The sequence below is a fragment of the Protopterus annectens genome, chromosome 3.part1 (genome assembly GCF_019279795.1).
Source record: "Protopterus annectens isolate FY-2018-M chromosome 3.part1, PAN1.0, whole genome shotgun sequence".
In the NCBI taxonomy this organism is placed as follows: domain Eukaryota; kingdom Metazoa; phylum Chordata; order Ceratodontiformes; family Protopteridae; genus Protopterus; species Protopterus annectens.
The window spans coordinates 1,916,398,432-1,916,423,012 of record NC_056732.1 but is presented as its reverse complement, the minus strand read 5'-3'; the positions used below and the strand labels follow the sequence as shown (position 1 = coordinate 1,916,423,012).

The following is a 24,581-nucleotide window of genomic DNA, read 5'->3' as shown; positions in this document are numbered from 1 at the left end:
GCCTGGCAGTTTTCCAGGATCTAAATTGGAAGCCAGGATAATGGAAGGTAATTCAGTAATTAATGCTTCAAGAAATTATTTGGCTAAGAGGATGGGAGTTGAGCAGATGTGCAGTTTATTGGTATCTATCACATAGCCAAGTAAAATGCTATGTAAAGGTGATACCCTGAGGCATTATGTTAGTCCTCTGGAAGGCCTTAGGTTTTTGAATCAAGGAAAATTTAGGGACACTGAGCAGATTTTATGCACTGACAGTACAATATAGCCATCGAAGAATGATCCATTCACAGTCAAGGAAAAACATGTTACTTTACAGTTTTCATGCTGACAAACTACCTGACATTAACATATAAAAGTACTGAGATCTCTGGGAGTGCAACCAATACAAATCAATTCCACCACCTATCTAGCAAACAATTATTTGTTATGTATACTTAGAAAATGAAGCAACATTTTTTAAACAAGAAACATTTTTATTAAATTATTACTTATGACACAGGCAATAACACATTTATATAATTGATATAAATTAAAGAAAGTATACTTTCAGTTTTAAATGTTATACATCACTTATAATTTATCCAGTCGCTGTCAGTCAAACATTACAAAGCTCACTCAATTCCTGCCTTCCCTTAAACCTCATTCTTCCTCCAAAACATATTTTGCATGTAATATTCCCACAGTTTCTATTTTTGCTATGTGATTTGCTCCTACCCTTTTCTATAGATCTCACTTCCAGTTGCTAGCTCTGCTACTATATTGACTACTTCCAGTACAGTTGGTTTGGACTTTGCAATGGTACTGCTTCTTGTTCTGTGAGAGTTCCCCATTATGCAATACTTCCTTTGTCAGTCCTTCTAAATAATTCTTGTTAGTTCTTAATCATATATCCTTTTCTGTTATGTCCACCCTATTTTTAAACTCAACTTTAATTTTATCCCACTCCGTAGCTATATTTTCAGAAGAAATTTCTATCTTCAATAATAACTCCTGAATAATGTCCACTACCCATTCCTTAAATTCATCTCTTTTTGACAGAGAGTTGGAAAACTGCCAGTGTGTCATTTTTAGTTCATTACACTGCATTTTTATTTTAGTTATTCTTGCAGTATGATCTGAAATAGTAACTGGATGCATATCAAACTTTCAATTAAATGTACATGTTCTTGTGCATAATAACTTCTGTCTAGTCTATCCCAGTTTTTTTTACCTTGGGGAATAATATGTAAATTCTCTCCTAACTCATACTACTGTAATCACAACTTCCATACCAAATATTTTTATAAATGTCTTCAAATATCTATCTCCTTTTGTTATATTTTCCCTTCTAGGCCTCCTAGATATATCCTCACTGTTGCAAATCAAATTCCAGTCTCCACTTATAAATAATATTTCCTGATGAAAGTTGATCATTTCTCCCAGAATTTTTTTAATGTCCACTGTAGCAGTTTTAGGTGGAATATAAAGAAATATCAACGTAATCCTCCTCCCTTGCCAGCAGCCTTTAGAATACAAAACTGCCATTATGTATAACAGTTTTTTAATGTCTAGCTTCAGCTTTTGTGTTACATACATACACTAATGTTTGACAGGCTGACCTTTTATACAGTTGTTTCTTGTCATATCCATCTGAACCTACTTCATATGTTAAAAAACAGTTTGTTTTAATGAAAACCCTCAAACAAAAAAACAAACAAATGCACAGAACTCCCCTAAAACCTATAAACTTAACACTAACACAGAGAACTATGTACATCTTCAAATACTGAAGTTTAACCATTCTAATAGGAACAATTGTCCCAGACAGACATACTCACAAAGTTAGAGTAACCTATAATGAAGGTTATCCATGATAAGACACATGGTATAGCCTATACTTCTATTTCCACTAAGTGCTGTCTGTTTTTGTCTTATCTTTATTCTTCTTCCAAATAAAGAAAACAATATGAATGCTTTTAGAAAACATTATCTTCTGGCCATTGACAGAAAAAAAGTATTCTGTTTTTATTGCCCTTATCGGCTTGCTCCAGAACCAGATACACATCAAGAGATTCTCCCATTTGATTCTCATCCAGGGTGCCTTCTGTGTGTCCAGTCTGTGTTAGTGTACATTTGCTCTGGGTGCTCTGGCTTCCTCCCACATTCCAAACATCTGTAGTAGGTGGATTTGACACTCTAACATGGCCATAGGTATGAGTGTGCATGTTAGTGTGTGGTATGGAAGAACAGCTGTGTTAGGGCTAGCCATTTGGCAGTGTGAACCCTGGCTCTATCTGATTGTTAGTGTTGAAGTAGCACCCTAATCCCATGTGCAGAAATGGAAAAAGGGGTTGTGGATGGATGGATGGATGGATTGCTTATCATGGGTTAAACATTTTGCTTAACTTTACTGAAATTTATTGAACTTTCAGATAAGCTTTTCTAGGTTAATTTTAAGGTTCAGGCATTTGGTGTTACAGATAGAAAAATGTACAATTACAATTGTAGACTATCAGTGAGGGTGAGACTTTGGTTAAAAACATTGTGCTTAACTCTGAAATCAAATATAGGCTGTAGGGAAAAAACAAGAAACACTATTATTTTTTTGGACCGAGGACCAATCATTATGGGTAGATCTGAATGTGAAACAATGTGAATTGGGGTATTTGCCTAATTTAACTGTGGTACTAGCCTAGAAAGGGACATTTTAACACAAACCAGCCAAAAGTTGTTTTTTTTGCAGTGAAAGGAAGCATTTAGTAAAAGACTGTGACAAGAGAATATGTGAAACAGGTTGGGAATGAGCACATATAAAAAAGTATCACTGTAGCTGAATGTACCCAGTAAATATGTAAGGGTCATTTTTACATTTATCATCCAACTTTAGAAAGCAGTGGCAGTCCTGAATTGCTGAATGTTAATCATGTTGAAAAGGGAATGTTTAAGTACTGTTCTATATAATGACATAAAGGAATGTGAGAATGTGAATAACAATAGAACTGAATTACATGATATTAATTATGGCTGCAACCTGGAAGAGGCCAGAGGGAAGCAGAAATTATACTCCAAACAGATAAAAGGTGTTACCAACTGAGTCAGAAGAAGCCACAGAGGGGAAGAAAAGGAAATCATAACAGGGTCTGAAACAATTGGTAGGAGACGGAGTACAAAAAAGATTAATTTGAAATGTGTTACAAAAGTAAAATAAATAAGCAATCAAAAATATGAGGGGCGAATGGAAGATGTTAATAAATGCGAACAGTATAAAAAGTCTCAGGGAGATATGCAATTTTCTGAAGTCTTTCAAAACAGAAAGAAGGTGTTCTAAGAGATGTACAATTTATATGCGATTAAGAAAAAAAAAATAAGTTTCATGGGGAGGGAAGGCGATTTCTTCTTTAGGCATTAAGAATGATTTTTGGTTGTTACACTTTTTAAAGCAGAGCCTGACTTCCTAGTAAAATGTATTCATATAACTGAAGGATCCTCATTACAGTTATAATACCAGGAAAGGTGCTTCTGGAAAGGAGAGTTGTTACCAACATATATGCTCCAACAACAGACAAACTGACAATGGAATTTAAAACTAAATGTAGGAATATTCAGTGATAAATGTACTAACAGTCAGTGCTGGGAGATTTAATAGTTGCCTGAATCAAATAGGCAGCAACAAAGAGGATAAAAGACCTTGATAGATCTCTTTATTGCTAACCAATATGGTTATATTTATAGCAGATGGAGGTTATGACAAACATTAACTATTTTATTTATTTTATTGTTGTTACTGTTGTTTTGTTTGCAGACACATCAACTGAAACAGTGCCTAGAGTAAAGCAATAGATTTCATGGATCATAAAGTGTTATTTATGAAAGTAGGGAGAAAATAACATAGGAGGAAAGCTGAGTAGAACAAGTTTAGGCTAGAAACAAGTGTTACAGAAAAAATGGTATAAAGGAGCATTTTAACAGGTTATTGAAAGGTTAGAATGACATTTTTTGTCAAAAAGACTGGAAAAGAGCAGTACAATACATACAAAGAAGTTAGTAAAAACAGAGAAAGGATTTAGATCAAGTAAAAGAGAGAAAAGAGGCATGTATTACCATAAGAAAGCAATGTTGTAAGAGGAAAATGAAGAAAAGTGATGGCATAGCCATTAGTTCTGATGAAGTCTGTGTTCAATCCAGACGTTTAAATACAAAAGTACTTAACACAGTTTTATTCACTAAACTACTTTTGCGATTTACCCGTTGGCTTTCTGTGGCATTGTTTGATTGTACAGAATATTTTATTGGTCAATTAAAGAAAATAAATCAGTAAAGAAGAACAAAGACAAATGTAATCTGCTTTTAGCTAAAGATATATTAAATGTAATGTTTAAATGCGGATGAGCAAGGGGATTTATGGAGCCTAGGAAGATAACATTAAAACAATGGTGGAGTTTCTGAAAATGATACATACAAGGAAGCTGTAAAAGGGGTGAAGGGTGAGACTGAAATTTGTTACTACTAATCAGTACTCTACCCCTGTTAACAAGTTCAAATAAATAAATATGAAGGGTTAATAAAATGAATTAATTAAACTTAATATTCAACTAATATAAAAACTGAAGATATTAAAACAACATTATTTAACGTTATGGCTGAGCAAGCTCAAGGGACAGACAAATTAAAGTATAGTTTGTATAAAATGATTGTTTAAGAGCAGGTAGGAGTTTTTGGAGAAAGAATACAAAATCTAGCTATTCATTGTTATTAAATGTGCGATGGAAGGTATATGAAAGCAAGATATTAATAGAGGCCAGTTTCGATGGTCTGCACAAATACAAAATATTAAGTTACATGCACTTGTTTCAGAAAAATAACAGTGATGTTGGTGGAGCAACAAGTCTATCTAACTAAGGGAAAAATATATAAGATTTTTTGTTGACATACACTGAAATATATAAGATGATAAAATAAAAGGGCTGGAGCTTGGTTGTGGGGAATTTATCAAAAGCTTTCAACAACACTGATCATAGCATAATGCTAAATTTTTTGCAAGTGTATAGTTTTTGGGGACAATTACTTAGGATGTTTTATAGTATAAATTTAAAAGACTTCTTTGGTCACTTGATATTTAAATGTTTACTCAGAAATGAAAATCAGAATGCGTAATGTATTAAAGTAAAGTTGAACTTTAAGACCATGTTATTATTTGGGCTGAAAATGAACACAGCAGTAGTAGAATTCAAATATTACTTAATGATAGGGAACAGAGAATAGAAGAAATGTAGTGATACCTTCAGCTCCATATCATAGAGTGATGGAGCCCATACTGCTGCAAAGACAGCACAGGTGCAATAAGGAGAGCCAGGGGTGAAAGGGGAATGTGTGCCAAGTGTTGGGAGGAACACAGGGTCCTGCTCACAAACTGAAGAAGGTATGCTGCCATACATGGTGATGCACGTGACTTCACACAGATGCTCCATGCCAGATAGGATTTTCCCACCCCACATACAAATCCCCAACATTTAGCTGCAGAACTGATGTTAAACCATGCCTTGAATGCAGACAAAAAGTCTCAAAAAGAAGATGGTGTAAAGGCACTCTTTCCCTGAAGAAGGGTTCCAATTGTCATTATGGCATCTCAAAACTTCACTCATCCACAGGAGGGGAATGAAAGAAAGGAGGGGTTCACAATATGATTCATGGGGGCACATTAAAGCCTCAGTATTGGAAGACACAGGGTCCCAAAAAGAGAAAGTTTGATGATATGTGTGCTTTTCATGCAGAGAAAGTATAGTGTTCATTATCAAGGAAGAAGAAAGCACATCTCAGAGAAACAAAAAGTTTCAGTAAGTGCTGAGCAGAATGGGATTCAGTTAAGCAGGAGGAAGTGTGACTTGATTCTGGGGTAAGTCAATAAATGATCAGTTAGCTTTAACACAAAGAACATAAAGATTTTGTTGATAATGTTTGGGGGATGGGATCTGACACTGGATGGGAAAAGGTATAGAAACAAATAAAAAAGGATAGCTAGGATGTGGAAGACTTACAGGATGACTTAGAAGAAAAAAAAAGTTTGCCTGATTAAATCATTTGTACTAGGAAGGCAGGCTATTATGGGCAAATATATCCATTACCAGAACAAGTGCTATAACCACAGTAGCTCACTTGTGAAATTCTCCAAATGGATTCACTATGAGGACACTAGTCTACTAACAACATGAATGAATTGTCATTTAAGACAAGCTGGTGTTTCCATACAAATTAACGAGAAGGTTGCAGCAAGTTACTGCCTGCATAAATATTAATAAAAAGCTTGCAGAATATACCACAGAGTCTAAATGCATGTTTCATTCTCTAAATGGAATTTATGGCCATCTGTGTAACAAGAGGAAGAAAGGGTGGCTAAGTGGAAGGTATGTTTTTTCCTTCCTTTTTTACCATACACACACACACACACACACACACACACACACACACACACACACACACACACACACACACACACACACATTATATATTTATGCTGTAACTGAAAACACCTTCCTCATTCCTCATTCTTCCCTGATATTTGTGATTCAGATTTGTCCATTTACACAGGCCAGAGGGGTTTTTCTTTTCTGTAATCAAAGGCTTGGTACTTTTATAGATGTTATAATTGTTTGTTTGTTTGTTTGTTTGTCATTTAAGAATATGTATTCTGAGTGAAAATCTCCTGGTAAATTTATATACCAATTCTTATTAATGAGTTTCTGTAGTAAAGTTGTTAAACTCTGTCAGGTTTCTTTTGTTATCTTGAGCAACACTTTATTTTTGTTAAATTCTACAAAACAGGTTTTTAATGCTTTTCAATTGAAGATTTTCAAGGCTATCATGCAAGGCAAATGAATGTCTGCAAAAGGAAACTACAATTAAATGGCCAATGTTTTTTAAGCAACAAGATGAAATGCAAGTGAATGACATTCAATGATAAAAGTTTTTATGGAGAGTTTGTATCAGCCTCCATCAGTGCTAAAGTGTGAGAACCACAGTGTTTAAAGCACAGAACATCTCACTGATAGTTAATCTAACTAGATTACAGCTGTTGCAAGTGACTAGAAGTGGAATAACAGTAATTATTATTATTACTGCTAAAGTGGGTCAGGTAAAATAATTTTTGTTACACAGGATTGTACTGTGCTGATAACAAAATGATTATATGTATGTGCAGCGCTATTGGTCTTACTATCATCTCCCATAGGCAGAAACTGGAAAGCCTTAACAAATCACATAACTCACAGCCTGAAAGAGTGAGTCGTGCTATTTGCATTTCCATAAGCTGAAAGCTGGGTAGTGCAGAACAGCCCATTTTTCTACTGGTCTACTTTTATCCTCTTATTTCTGTCTCAGTGAAAAGATTAGGTTAGGTGAGTCTAGCCAATCAGATGTAGTACTGGCAGTTTCTGATCAGTTAAGACTGTCCTATACAAGAATCTTTAGTGAGGTCTGAAAAACTTGCTAAAGCAGTAAGACTCTGGAGTGAACCCTCATTCAGCAACTTAACCATTTTAAAGGTGCACAAAAGAAACACTGAAACAGGTGACAGACAACCTATTTATGTTCTTCCTAAACTAACTTGCCATGTCAGTATAGGAACCTTTACTGTTACCTAGTCTTTAAAAATCTTGCATGTGCCCTGCATTACTGTATCCATGTGGTGAAACTACACACGTATCTGAAAGTGTTTGTCCTCATTCCTGTTGTGTCATGTTTGGGACCTCTTCTTAATATGCCTTAGTATTCCCAGCTTTCTCCATCTTGTTACCACTGTACACACATCTATTTATTTTCAAAGTAGGTGAACTCATGTTGTTGGGCTACTTTTCTGCCATGACCTAATGACATTAATGCAAATATATAATAATATAATACATACAGACACCAGTATATATACATATGCATATTTTTTCATATATGGGAAACATTCAATTAGTTCGATGTTCAGAATATCAAATGTCTGTAATTCCAGCACAAGTGTTTGAATAGTCATATGATTGCAGAATGCCCAACATTACTTTTTAGGAGGTTGTGGTACAGCAGAGAGTGGACATTTGTCCTTTCCTTGGTGTTGTTTAATCTCAAAGTTGGTATATTTGAATAGCTTGGTGTGTGGCCGCACATACACATAGAGGGTGCAGGGTGGGGCTTGCCTCCCTGTAAAAGTGATTTTGTTATTCTGTCTTTGTTTTGTTGTTAGGTGGTTCAGTAAATCTATTGTAATCATGTGTACACTAGTGTGTGTGTGTGTGTGTGTGTGTGTATATATATATATATATATATATATATATATATATATATATATATATATATATACATACACACACACGGTTTACTATTGAAATGTCGATCCCGACATGTGTGACACGTCTTGCATGAACGCGGAACTGGGATCGCCACTACACCGACTCCCAGATGTGCGAACGGCAAAACCTCGCCCCTATCCGACCCATGGTAGCATGGGTGTGGAGGTGATGAACGGCCGGTAATGTTGATCATCGAAGTTTTCACGGTTTTGGTTCGCTAGCGAACAGTTTTCGTAGTTTCGGTTCACGCAAACACGTCGATGAGGTCGCCATTCGAACGAAGTGCATTCGCGCATTCAATAGTAAACCTACACACACACACACACACACACACACACACACACACACAAACCTATAGGTAAAAACTAAGTCTTCCCATATCAAAACCCTTGTAAAAAAGATTAAATTAAATGCATAAGAGTACAGTATTGACAAATTTGGTAAATTAATTTCTTCCTCAATGTATGGTATAGTCAATACCTGACTCCAAACTGACAAGGTAGACAGGGATTTTGGTACTCGAGTTGATAACTCCCTCTCCTTCCACCACAAGGTAACATCAGTAGACAAAATATTTCTATTTAGCACAACTAATATCTAAAAGTATATCATTCAGATCCTGAAAAATCATCATCCCTCTGTATGCAGCTCTCCTCAAGAGGCCAGTTATAGGGTATAAAGGACCCTTTGGCATGTAATTATCCACATACAACATCTAACTAGAAATACCCCAGCAGGTTTCTAATAAAAACATTACAATCCTAAAGACCCTGGACTACCAGGAGATACCTGATGCTTATTTCTATATGTGTTTTTTTTTTTAGACTATGTTGAGATTGATGTATGGCATTCCATGCCATTAGGGACCCAATCCTCTTTGATTTTGCACATCTCTGCAAGACCAATAGCTCCACAAATGCAAGGACTAAGGACTTAAATCTCCATCAACATATAAATAAAAATTGTTAGAGGGATAGAATCATTACCCACTGTTTGCTCCATATGTGGAATAAATTACCGCTGCATATTAATCAAAATGACATTCCTGAATCCTTCATATCAAACCTTGATAAGTGGATGGGTATTTGCAAATTCAACATGGATGAACCCATTTTTCCCTTATAGATGTAGGAGTATGACCTGAGGGTGGGTGCTGGCAAAGTGCAAATGGTCTTTAGACTCACTTGTCTTGCAGTTCCCATAATCCTATAACCCTACAATCCAAATAAATAAAGTGAAATACAACGCTGAACTGACTAAATCTGTGAATTCCATAAACTGTGATCAGCTTTCTTCCATCTTAAGCCTCAAGCAAACAATGTTGGAACTGGCACACGCACTCTCATGTGTCAATATTTACAACAGTATATTCATTCTTTAACCACAGAGGATGTCTTCTACCAGCTTATATTATAACAGGAAATTACACGATACTTTGTACCTGCAGAAGTTTCTGTCCCAGTCCTTGAATGTTTGAAATTTTCTTCATCAGCAGGCTAAAATATGTTGCTACATCTTCTTGCTTGCAGGCTTTGAAAGACAAGAATACATTTTAATGTCATTCTAAGCCATCAATGCAAATAATTAAAATGGGTTACAGGAAAAAGGCATGTAATAAAGTATGTTTTTAGATGCTGACAAGTTTTTGCTCATTACTTTTAAAGTGGTAAAGTTATAAAAAAAATTAATAGATTATTACAGTCAGATCATGCACAGAATCCTTTACCAGGAATCTAGTTGATGGATTAGTTTAGACAGATTAACTCTAACAAAAGTGGTATACAATTTTGGATTCTTCTATCAGCAATACTTACAGCTACTTACCAGGACACTCTTCAAAGTTTTTTACTACATACTTCAGGCTGAATTCATAATTTAGACCAAATTCCATGATTGTTGTCTCTTCTTTCCTTCTTGTTAATTAAAATAACAGTTTAGTACACATGTTGTCAGATAATAGTACATAACCCACTTATCTTTCATTTAAGATTTGGCTACCTTGCCAAAAATGGGAGGAATAGGGAGGAATTCCTTATACTAAAGTTATTCCAGAGTTAGTAAAAAAAACTTGTTTGTTAAAAAGGGGGGAAAAGCACTTTCATTTTGCATGCAAATTACAAAGCGTGTAGGGTATATAACCCCCACCCCCAACAAGGGGAGTGCAGGGGGATTACCCCATGCAGAAAACACTACTTTCAATCTTCTAATCACAGTTTTGCACATTCAAGATGAATTGTACATCTGTTGGGTGACTCCCCCCAAAATGTCACTTAATGGAACCCCATAAAAGCATGTTACTTTCTGAATGCCTTCCATTTTTACTGTCCATCTTTGAACTATCTTCCATCATGGGAATTTTGATGTAAATTAACTTTGTCTTGTACTGCAATCCAGTCACATGACTATCTTTAGGGATACTGTACAAGGCCTGGGCCTTGCTTCGTTCATTAAGGCACTTCAACACGAATGTAGTACTTGTTGTGACCTCAGGTATATGATCACACCTTACACCTTTCTTTTTAAGGCATGTGACATCTGCCCTACATTAAGCTGATTGCATTTCTCTGAATCATGTTCAGCTTGCATGTCTTTACGATTCCCTTTAATTTATGGATTGTTGGAAAATGTATGGTTTTCAAGGTTTCAAGGTGTAAGTTCAAACTATTTATAAATAATGATTCTTACCTTTTTTCACAAGTGTTAACACCTGCAATGCATAGTTGTATATCTATAAGTTTGACTTATCCTCTGGGTAATCAGGATGATGCAGAAAGAAAATAGCAAGACCAGAAGATATTATATATTTTATCTAAATGTCAGTATTTAATTTTGAAGACCACCCCCATTTAAGCAGTCAGTACATACTAGATCTATACGGATGGAAACTGCACACACATAAAAGTGGTGACTGGTGGTAAGGTGGGATAAACAAGGAGATGGCCCTGTGAATCAGTGTAAAAGTTGTATAATTACATCCTTTGGACAGTGAATAAAATGTTCTTGTAGAGAAACCTTTCAGTATATGATTCATGGGCTGTCTATGTGTTTATTTCCAGGTATTCTAGTGACAGTGTGAGCAGCTAACAAGAGAGCCCCTAGCTAGGAATCACTAAAAATAGAAAGAGATTGTAAAGCAATGTCAAATGGTACTGGAATGTAGAATTTGATGTGCCTCTGACATCCAGGAGACCAGCAAAGAGAAGAAAAAAATGGGTTCTTTATATAGTACATGCATATCTATACCAACCAAGAGAAGAGGTGTGATATGATATGAAAAGGAACTAAAGGAATTGTTTTGGACAAATAAGAAAGAGTGCAATGGGAAAAGCTGATATTTTCTAAAGGATAGAGGGACTAGGACAACCATATTTGGGAGCATGCTTGAAAGCAACACTAATCAGACTAGTATATTTTGTTCAACATCAAATCTATATGCTTAAATAGAAAACAGTGATGAGGAATTGGGGAGAAAATGTACAAAGAGGAGCTCAGATGGGTATCTGAGTAGACATTGAAAAAAAATAAAATAATTATCACTATGGACAAATATATATATATATATATATATATATATATATATAGGGGAGAGAGAGAGAAAAATTAAGGAATTGTTTGCATTAAATGAAGTAAAAGGCTGGAAACATAGAAGAACACCAATAGAGAATACGACATATAAAGAAAATAAAGGAAAACGGAAGGTGTAACAGACACTTGTAGAAAAAGCAAAGATCCAAGCTACAGAAAGCAGATGTTAAAGGGACACAATGTTAGAACTAAGGAGGAAATTAAGCAGACGTTTGGTCTACAAGTGTCAAATCATTTAACCTCTCTGGAGTTATATTTGGAACTGAAGAATGATTTGAAAAGGCAAGTTTGTTGCCAGACTAAACCAGCTTTAGTGTATTTTATAAGTGAAGCAAAAAGAGATAATGCATATAGGAAAACAAACTAGTAAGTAAAGTATATAAGGTAGTATCAGAGTTAAAAAAGGGACAAAGGATCATAGGAGATTACTAGGCTATCGACATAGAGGTCATTTCAAGCACAGCCGTTTCATCCCAATGTAATACCATAGAAATTGTAGTCAATACCCACAATTCAATTTAGTAATGACTGCCCATGTCCAGGAGGGTTGTGGGCGCTGTCCCTGGTAATATGAAACCTAGACTAGGTTGGAGGGAAAGATGGGGAGGAACATTCCAAATGAAGAATGAAGTGACATACTCCTGGCCCTCAAATATGCCACGAAATCTAGAAACATTTAGGATATTTCCAAGAAATACCTCCCAGAATTTAAAAATGTTCCCACAGACAAATGGTACATGCTAGAGATAAACCAAATCAAAAGGGCATCTTTGGAATACGTATTCTAGGAATGTTTGAAACTTTAGCAAAATAAAATAGAAATTACAAGGGTCTTAAGTCACATATTATAGGGAGCCAAACCTAAGTTTATAATAGATACAGTCAAACTCAGTTAGTATAAAGTATCACATGCCAAGCATATGAAAGGCTTGATCTCTTTATTATTCATAGCAGTAAAGAAAGGCATAACAAAACTGTAAGAGAGATGGTAAACCAAGGCCCTATCTGCTTGAGTTGGTAGTAGGTCAGCTTGATGCAAAAGATTCCACTACACATATTGAAAAAAGCAGGGGTAGCTTCCTGATGCCCTGGCCAAATTTCCTCTAGTAGTATAAATACCATCTCAGGTTTCCATGAAAGGAGACCATTAGCCTAATGGGACTAGCCTATCCAACAAAGAATAAATAAATAAACAAACAAACCAATGATGAGTGAATGAGGTAAAAAATGGATAGAAGAAATCAAAGAAATGGAATTGAGGAGAAATAGGGAAAGAAATGGCATTTCTTTGTTAAAATGGATATATGGGGCTTGATGAATGAGAAAGATGTCAAAGAAGGCATTTGACTATAAAAGACTTGAAATAGCTACGTACATGCACAAGGTGAACTGTAAAGTGTGAAAATGACTGCAGTAAACTGGTCTCACCTAGAATAACTGAATAGTTATATATTTGCTTTTTTACATATATTTATTTGTATTAGAAGAGCAATAGCAGAAAAATATAAATCTGAAGGAAAGGAAAATGGTCATTGTACTTGATTTTCTTAAGTTAAAATACAGAATAGATATGTGAGGATCCATTGAGAATACTGGCTGTCTGAAAAAATGTACTTATGTTAATTACATTTAAACATGAAACCTATAATTGAATGCAAAAATTAAAAGTGCATCATGCATGCAGATTGTGGAGTATATTAAATATTGAATGACTATGTATCAGTAAACATTGCTCTTGTGACCATGTCAGTTGTCATCATCTCTCCTTATTCAGTGCCACTCTCCTACCTTCTTCGACACTCATGTCTGACTGACCCATATCTTCTCTCACACAATCCATCCTCCTCCTAGATGGATGCCCTTGTTTCCTCTTCGCATCTGTCCCAAGTCTTCTTCATCAGACTGTCTTCTGCTTTCCTGCACATGTGCCAAACCACCATAATCTGTACTCCTTTACCTTTTCTGTAACGGGATCTATTTTGGCTTTTGTTCTTATTTTCTCATTTCTTTGTCTTTCCCACTGTCTGCATCCTATCACCCATTTCATGCACTTCATCTCCATCACCTCTAGCTTCCTCTACAGCTGTACCTTTACTGCCCAGGTTTCTGTACCATGCTGTAGTACTGGTTGCACCACTGTTTTATACACCTTACTCTTTAGCTTCTTTGGAATTCTTCTGTTATACACTACACCTGACACTATGCAGCAACCTATCTGATTCTAGCTTTGACATCCTTATTCAGAATTCCTTTTTCCTGCACCATCTCAGATACTTTACTTCTTTCTATCTCAGTTTTCAGCTTCTCCTAATTTCTTCCAGTTGCTGTCATTAAAACTATCTGTACTCAATTTCACCTTATGTGCCTTCAGTTTTGCATTCCATTACCTTATCCTTTGCTGAAGTTATAGCTTAGTTTGCCTGTAATGCAACATCATCTGCATACACCAACTTTGTTGACCTATTCCCTCTGACCTGTTTGCTAATGTAGTCGATCACCAATATGAACATCAGTGGGCTCAGAGGTGAACCCTGATGCACACCCACTCCCACTGGGAACTCCTCTATAAGACTGAACACTGTCCATAATTGAGTCACTGGGTCCTTGTACATAGCTTGCATCAGTTCTACTAATGTTTCTGGGGCACTGAACCATCAAAGGGCTTCCCAAATCAGCTTTCTTGGAACCTTGTCATATGCTTTCTCCAAATCTAGGAATGTCCAGTTGGACTTTTGGCTCATTTCTAGCTTCTTCTCAAGTATTTGTCTCACTGCAAACAGTGGATGAGTTGTGCTGTCTCCTGATTTGTATCCGAACTGCTAATTTCCCATCTTACTTTTTATACCCTGTGTATTTGTTTATCAATCACCTTCTCCAGAACTTTTATGCAGTATGATGGGAGTTTGATTAAGGATTAAAGTAACCATGTAAAATGTTGGGACCCACTAGAGTGAGTCCTGAAACACAGAGACTGAATGGCCAAAAAATGGAGTTACATATACTAAATCTCAGATGACCATTTCTTGCAATATTCTCTTTTCTCTGAGGTAGGGCAACCTCTGTGCTGGTATACATAAGTCTGAGGGTCCCATATGGAATGCTGGGGGCTTGACCCCCCCCCTTGCAAAAAAAGAAGTTTAAAGGAGAAGAGAGATTGAGATTCACTCTTCTTCATGGTTTTTGGTCTTTTTTTTGGTTTGTTGGCACTCAACGTTTCAATAAAGAGTCCCTTATTAAACATAATATATATATTAATGCATAATGGGTGATACAAAGTATATGTAGTTAATACAGTGTCTCTCTCTCTCTCTCTCTCTCTCACACAAACACACACACACACACACACACACACACACACACGCACACACGCACACACGCACACACGCATACACACACACACACACACACGCACACACGCACACACACACACACACACACACACACACACACACACACACACACACACACACACACACACACACACACACAGCCAAGTTATACAACTGTAAAAATACCTATTTTTGAAAAATCTTGAATGGTGAAGACCCAATAACTTTAATTGTTGTTCAGATTTTCTATTCCCTGATAAGACTGTCCTTTTATTACAAGACGGAAAGTTAGTGAAATGCAGTTTATGAGCTGTTGATTCATTAGATTTCCTACATGTTCAATTTTATTTTTACAGTGAAAGAAAAAGAAAAACTGCACCTTTTTACCATCTGAACCTGATTAAAGTTTTATTAATATTTCCGTGCAAACAGGGAAAGCACTGTTGTATCTTTCAAACATAACAGAGACTTCAGACAAATAAAAGCAAACAACACTCGGGATTATATACAAAAAGACACACTGATCTCATTAGCTAACTGCCAATCACTTTCACTGCTTCCTTCAAAGATCTCTTTTTTTCAACAGTGCTTTAAAATTCAAGTGCTCATTAAGACCTGGGGCTACACTATTGAAAATAACTTACCTTGTATACTTCTTTTTATCAACTAAATTAATAATCTCACTTTGTCTGTTCCTTTAATCACAACTAATACATAAAAATCACTTCTGTGTCACTGTTAGACAGAGGCACAGTATACTAACCTCGAAAAAGGGCATAGCAAAATAAATTTAAAATGGGTGGCGAAAGCCAAACACATTCTGGCTAGGCTTATAAATGCCCTAGGGCAGATAGCCTAGTATGAACCTATGAACCTATGAAACAAAATTTTTTATCATTATTAAACACAATAGAATGCCTGAAAGAACGCATTTTCTATTCTTTCTTTTTTTAATATCATTGATGACTCCATAAATTATCTATGTAAAGAGTGATTTCCGTGACACACAGCTAGCAATATAAACCAAACTAGTTGATATACTCCAAGATGTTTGTACAGATTGTAGAGGTACATATTTGTTAGTGCTTGGTGTGGAAGAAAATATCCAGGGGCCTCAAAGGTGGTGCAAATGTCTTGACACAAAAATTCAGGTAAATTTGTAAAAAACCTGCACTGCTTATGCTCACTTCAGGAATAAGTCCATCTAGGTTCACTGCTACTGAATTCACATCCAACTGTATTCAGCTTCTAACAAGGATTTCAAATTAAAATTCATCTTACTTACAAAGACAGCTCCCGTAATACTGTCAGCAGATTCTAGAATTTTCCAATTCCTACACACAGCTACTTTCATTGCCTTAGAATCTAGAGAGTAGCTTCAAGTGAAGCTTAAACTTCTTTCATACTGTTCATTACTAGCAAGTAAAGAATCAACATGCATATAACGTTTTCTAAACATAACCTGTTCCTCTGCACAGCTCTTCTTTAGCTGCATCTGTCAGCTATCCAGAATATTCCCTCACTATGAGTTTACATGTCATTTATCCAAGTCTTTATAGAACAACCTTTCATCGAATATGACCTAGCTTGATCTTACTAGCTGTCCTTTTACAATTTGTTCTGTAAGTAAGCAGGATGCATATTTTCATATTTAACATAACCATTGCTAGGCACCACATTTCGTGGGTAGCTGTAGATATCTGTCAAAGTCATCAGGCTTAATAATTTCAAGCAAACATGACCAGATACTAGAGAACTGAAGAACCAGATAGGTAGAAAACAAATGTAACATCAACAAACAAACCCACTCAGTCCACTACGGCTTTTGAGACTTTTAATAACCCAAGCTTTACTGGATGGTTTTAAATTGTGAAGAGATTTATAAATTAATTTATTGTTTTTATGTATCTGCAGAAGAGCTAGGGCTTGAAAGCACTTATCCTCATTTGTTTGCTGAGTTATTAAAAGTCTCAAACACCATGGTGGACCAAGTGGGTTTGTTACAGGTTTAATAATTTGTTTATTTTGAAATCTAAAAAAAAAAATATCATCCGTATCCACATCAAAATTAAATTTCAGGGGGGGGGGGGCGGAGTCTAATGGCTAACTAAAAGCAGCTTGATTTTGAGCTCTTCATACTCATACTAGAAAATACAGGAAAAACTAAATATATTTAAAAAAAATTTTGGTAAATATTGAAGATGAAGTAATTTATAACAAAGCTACCAATTTTGAAGAAAAAATTCTGAAATTTTCCTGTCAAATACTACAGAGGACATTCCAAACTGTTTCAAGATGAGTAACTCCAAGAATTCACACTCAGACTCTATTATAAAAAAAGAGATGCAACAGATATCTGCTACTTTGCTGGACTTATCACTAAAAATGGACAGATTTACTGAAAATCTAGAAAGTCTTAAGGATAACTGCCAAAAACAAACAGAAGTTTTTAAAGAAATCTTACAACAGCAACAAATAAAAATATCGGACATTGAGATTTCCTTAAGTGATGTTGATGGGAGGTTAAAAGAAAGTGAACTACATACTCAATTTCTGCTACAACAGAACACTTGGTTAATAAACAAAGTAGATGATATTGAGAATAGAGAAAGAAGAACAAACATAAGGATTTTTGGTCTTCCAGAGAAACCCGAAGGTGACAACATTATCTCATTCTTGAACTCTTGGTTTCCTGAAGTTCTTGGACTAAAAGAAGGCTTATCTTATGGGATAGAAAGGGCACACAGAGCTATCAGTAAGACACTTTCTATTTCTTCTAAATCTGCTCCAAGATCCATAGTAGTTAAATTTCTTTCTTTCATGGACAAAGAGCTTATACTGAGATCTGCATGGAGGAAAAGTCCTGTTATGTATAAACAGTCATTATTAAGATTTGATAATGATTATTCAACAAGAGTTCTGGATATAAGGAAGAAAACATGGCCATTAGTAAAACTTTTAATACAACATAAAATCAAAGCGCAGCTCTCTTATCCAGCCAAAATAGGAATCCAATATAACAATGACATGAGAACATTCAACAGTATAGAGGAAGCCACATCTTTCATAAAGAATAACAACATAATTCCACTACCTGAAGAAATGGACTGGTTAAATTCATCTTCTTTAAAAAGGGCTCCAGGAAAAAATATCTGGTCGGAGGCAAGAGAAAAAAAGAAACAAAAGACTGACAAAAAGAACACTGATGATACTATTTCTCTCAAAGTGTCAACTAAGGTATGATTATAATATATCAAAACTAAACTCTTTATTACATAAGTATAAAGCAGTTTTTTTTTCTTTTCTTTCTTAGTTGTTTAGTTTAATATAATACTTAAATTTTAGTACTAATTAATAACTTACTAAAGCCCTGAAGTATATATTTATTTTTGAATACTTGAAAAAAATATCCAACGAAGTTTACTAGACATTTTTTTTTTCTTTTTGTCACTAAGCTTTTAATATAAACTGCCCTTTTAAATGGTTTTCTCTATACAACTACTTAGTTGATAAAGGCGCTCTCAATGCCTGAATAAATATTTAGTAATTACATTTATGTTATTTAAAAGTGCACATTTAAAATTCATTGATTTAATTTGATGTAGAGTATTGTGATAAAAATGTTATACAATAGAATCACTCATGAACATTTTAGATGTATTCAGTATATTACTGTATTATTTGAAAGTAAAAAAACATCCACGAGCCTTCTGCTCAGTTATTTTTAGTTTTCTCATCTGAAAAGTTGTTCACCACTTCATACATAGCACGCAATATATTTAACCGTACATAGATGTAATTTAAGTTACTGGCCAGAAGATGGCGTGTAAATACACACTATTGCAGAGTTTTCCTCTTTAACACTGCTGTTTCTTCTCTATAGAAGTATTTGGTTACTAGACTAGTGTGCTATCATTGCCTGAATAAATATTATTGTTCTTGGTGAATGCATTTATGTTGCTTAGAGGTACACATTTAGAATTTGTTAATTTGAATTAATGTAAAGTATATTAATGAAAATATTATAAAATGGAACCACTCGTGAACATTTTGAGATGTATCCAGAACATTATTGTATTATCTGAGGGTGAACAGTATCCATGAGCCTTCTGCTCGGCTTTTTCAGTTTTTTTGTCTGAAAAGTTGTTCACCGTTCACATTCATAAGCACGCGATACATCCTAGCGTATTTAGATGTAATTTAAGTTACTGACCACAAGATGGCGCGTAAACATGCACTATCGCAGAGTCCTTTTCCTTAACACTGCTGTTTTGATTACAGCAAAGGAAGCGTTTGCTTAAATTATTTTCATGTTTCATAAATATTCTTTCGTATTTTATTAAAAATTCTATGGTTTACTATCAAACTCAGCTAATATCTCATGCAAGTATAGCACTAGATCTGCTTTGAAGAAAGCGCTATTATAACAAGAAAGATAGTGAATCATTTAAATACTGTTGTGTCTTAGTGGTGAGTGTCTGGTAAAAGTATAATACATGCGCTCTGTGAACATTCTAACTGACACTGTGTTAGATAAATGATTAGTTATGGGACAAAAGTGCTATTGCACCATTATTAAGGTAGATTTCTCTTGCAAGTATAATTCTAATTTTGACCACTTTCTTTTTTGTCTTATAGTTTAACATATAAGTTGAGACCTTTTACTAGTTACCAGATGCTCACTACATTTGTGATAAGCAGAAGACAATTTCTGATATGTGTGATCTTTAACTTGAACTTAATAGAGAAAATCTTATGAATAATAACTTACTAATAACAGAACTACAAAAGGGTCACATATAAGTAATTTAAGAGTGAAACCTCTTACACATTTTATTAATTCTAGATTGTGGAATTATCAGAGTTATAAAACTGACATTAACTGAAGAATGAGAAAATGCTTTTATGTAAAGCATTATAAATGTTGCTTTAATTCTAACTGTTATATTAAATCTTATAAATGAATATTATTATCTGTAAGTATTTTAATTGGTTTTGATAAGTGGTTAGCTATATATCAATTAACTTTACTATGTTGATGTAATACCTTATATAGATCTAAAAATATGTAAAAAATCCTTTTTATTTTAAACAGTATCTATCTATAATACTCACTCTACTTCTTTTTATTATTAATAACAATGTTAAATGTCACTAATGAACATTAATGACCTGACATTTGCTAAATATATTATCTACAATTGGTAATTTGCAAAAATGTCATAATATTAATGAAAAATGAACATCTAATATATTGTTAAAGTAATTAACAAATGTCTTATTTAAAATTGTTTGCAATTGGAAATAATATCTCATTTTAGAATCTAATTTGTAATGAACAAAACTTTACAGACTAGACATATATGTTATTTACATAATAAGTGCATCATGTCCTCTGGTTTTAGTTTTCTTTTTTTTTTTTTTTTCTTAATGAGGAGCTCAATTTAAAGCAACATTTCCTCATTAATGCAACAATTATTATTGAGGGTAAATCTGTTTGAACTTTTAAGTCCAAACAGATTTGAGGTGCTAGACACTTCATGTTTGGGATTTAGAAAGGCAAAATCATTAATTGTTTATTCAAAATATGTTAACGCAATGTTTTTCAACTTTTTCATTTTCCAGTGGTCCAATTTGAAATTTTTTTAAGCATAAATAGAAATAAATATATTCATTTCAAAATAACTTCTAAAAGAAAGGATAAATCTAACACTCAAAACACATTAATTTCCAAGGTAAAACAAAATTTTAAGAACAAACAATCCAAAAGTACAAATAAATACTTATAAAAATGACGGACACAACTTTATTATCTATAAATATTAATGGCTTAAATAATCCTATAAAAAGGTCGAATTTTCTAAGATATTTGAAATTACAAAAAGCACAAATCATATTTATACAAGAATCTCATTTTAAAATAGCTGATAATTTCACATGGAAACCTAGTGACTATTTAATTCTTTCTCACTCCCTATACAAAAAAAAACAAGAGGGGTTATAATTTTATGGAAAAGAAGTGTAGTTATTCCTCAGATCATTTACAAACACGAAGATAAAGAAGGGTTAATATCAATTGTAATAATAAAATATCAAAATAGAATTTGGACTTTAATAAATATTTACTGGATTCCTGGGATAGGATTGTCTACGGTTAAAAAACACATAGAATTAATTAACAAAGTAAACAAAGGTATGATAATAATGGGGGGAGATTTCAATTGTATTCTAGATAACTTTGAAACAACTAATAAAAGAAAGTTACGTCTCACACCCGTAAGTAAATGCTTCAAGAGATAGTTAGAAAGCTTAAATCTGATAGATACATTTAATTTTAAAGATTCTAACTCATTAAGTTATACACATAGCGATTATCGCTTTAATACTAAAACAAGAATAGATAAAATATTTGTCTCCTCTGATCTAAACAGTAGGATAACAAAATTTTCTATTATTCCATGTCCCCTCTCAGACCATAATGCCTTAATTCTTAAAGTACAAATTGATTTCAAAAGACCAAACATTGTAACTAGAATACCAGCTTACATCCTTAAATTAAAAGAGTTTAAACCTTGGCTAGATTCAGAAATCAAATATTTCTTGGAAACAAATCCTATTAAAGATACAAATAATATAATAACTTGGGATACACTTAAGGCTTTTTTGTATGGCAAGATTATAGGATGGTTTAAAAATAAAACAAAGGAATGGGAATCTGAATTACACAACATACAAAAACGAATAACAGAAATAAATACAAGTTCTTATGATGTAGTAGATTCTCAGGAAAAAAAAAAGAAATTATAGATTTAAATAAAAAATACAACGAATTCCTCACTCATAAAACAAATCTAGCTTTGGAAAAACTAAAATTTGCCTCAATTTCAACTTCTCCAAAACACTTACATAATCTAGCAATGAGAATTAAAAAGCAGAACTTAGAAAATAACATCATAAATATAATACATGAAGGAAAAGGGAAAAAAGGTCTCTGATGTGAATGATATTCTTGAAGCTTTTAAGTTCTATTATGCTAAGCATTATGGAAATAATGATAATAATATTTCATTTTCAGATCTGAAATTTAATAGTTCCTTAATAAAAAAACTACCTGACCAATTAAAAGTAGAAATGGACAAGCATATCTCCATAAAAGAAATAAAAGATATAATTAAAGTAAGTAAAAACAACAAATCACCAGGAATGGATGGAATAATAATGGAATTATATAAAATTCTTCCAAATTCAGCAATTTCCCTACTTCATAACATGCTAAATGATATTCAAACTCAAATTATTACTCCACCATCTTGGAAATATTCACTAGTTACCCCTATAAAAAAAGATAAAAAAGATCCATCCCAATGTAGCTCATATAGACCTAGCTTTCTGCTTAATAACGATTATAAAATCTTTATGTCTATCTTAGTAAATAGAATTAAGAAATCCCTGACTCAAGTCATAAATGAAGACCAAACAGGCTTTATATTTGGAAGACACACATATGACAATATTCAGAGAATTTTAACCATTATAGAAGCTTTGAACAGAGACAATTCAGAAGCTCCTATAATCACATTAGATATAGAGAAAGCATTTGATTCGGTAAATTGGAAATATCTATTTAAAATCTTGGAACTTTTTGAATTCCCATTAAACTTTATAAATTTAATAAAGAATATATATAAAGATAACCTGGCTTATGTAAAATTAGGCCCATTTACCTCGGAAGCTTTTAAAATAACTAAAGGCTCTAAGCAAGGTTGCCCTATGTCTCCCATACTGTTTGCCCTGGCGATAGAATTATTTGCATCGGCAATACGAAGTGATCTAAAAATAGAAGGAATTAATTTTTACAATAAATTTAATTCTAAAATCATGTTATTTGCTGACGATATATTGCTGACTTTAAAACCAAACGAGTCCATACAAGAACTAGAGAAACAAGTAGAAGATTTTTTTTCCATTTCAGGTCTTTGTTTCAATAAATCCAAATCAAAACATATACTTCTAAATAAAATAGATGACTTACATCTGAATAAATATCAAATAATTGGAGAAAAGGTTTCTTCACTAGAATATCTAGGAATTCTTATATCTGAGAACATAGATACTACCATGACTTTAAATTATAATAAAATCCAAAATTTAATTCAAAAACAAGTTAATAGCTAGAATAAATTAATGTTAAAATTGGAAGATAGGTTACAGTTAATAAAAATGATATTACTACCACAAATAAACTATATAGCATTAGCAATCCCTATTTTACCAGATAAAAAAGTTATAAAAACAATACAGAAACTTTTAATGGATTTTCTTTGGTATCCAAAAAAGAATAGAATTGCTTTCTCACATCATATTAGACCCTGGGACTTGGGAGGAATTAAATTTCCAGACATAGAAACGTATATTAAAGCTTCCATCATTAAAATTATACTAAATTGGGTAAATCCAAATTATTCATCTGCATGGAAAATTTTACATATAACTTTTTTCTTAAATGAAAACAAAATATTAAAAAATATGGATTTGGAGAATTATAATAACATATTTTGGCATGTACTATGTAATAGCTTACAAAATAAAACAACAAAGCCCACTAATTTACCATATTTGAATAATATTTATAATCTATTTAGAAAATTTATAATCACAAATCCAGACATAAAATTATGGTTTGAACTCTTAATACCATTTAAAACAACAAAGAATTTTAAAGAAAAAATTCAAGAAAAAATATTCATTAATTGGGAATCCAATAACTTTATTTACTGGTTTCAATGTTTAAATAAGCTCAGTACTTTAACCACCCAGCAAGTAATACATGAGTTTAGTATATTTGAAATAGACAGAAAAGAACTCCAAAAAATATTACAATATGCAAGTGATTTATGTAGAATTATTAATGATTCAAACTTTAATACTATACCTAAGTTCATAATATATATGCAAGAATTGATTTATGGAAATCATAATAAGCTAATTTCTATATCTAAATTATACAAAATTTTAATAGTGTATAAAACCAAAATAGGTCAAAATGTTGTGAACACTTTAACAAAAGGCTTGACAATAAATCTATCACCTGAAGGTATGAATGACCTTTTGTTGTCAGTTAAGCTAACCTCAAACTTTCAGATATGGAGAATCTTCACATGGAAATGTTTACATAGAGCCTTTTATACACCATATAAAATAGCCAAATTTGACCCTATCCAAAAGCCCATATGCTGGAGATGTACTTTAAACTGCGAGGCAGATTGGATACATATATTTTATGATTGCATTAAAAAATTCTGGGAAGATATTAATAGATTTCTTCAAGCCATTTATAATGATAAATTTGTTCTAACTAAAT

At 33.4% G+C, this 24,581-nt stretch overlaps 1 protein-coding gene across 1 annotated transcript in view; it reads right to left on the bottom strand.

Annotated features, from left to right (window-relative positions):
- The window catches only part of LOC122797955 (ubiquitin carboxyl-terminal hydrolase 47-like), a 361,920-nt gene that overhangs the window by 60,939 nt on the left and 276,400 nt on the right, over nucleotides 1–24,581 (bottom strand). The window contains exon 4 of the mRNA XM_044066476.1: nucleotides 9,748–9,836. Coding sequence (XP_043922411.1) covers nucleotides 9,748–9,836 — 89 coding nt within the window. The remainder of the gene's footprint in view (nucleotides 1–9,747; nucleotides 9,837–24,581) is intronic.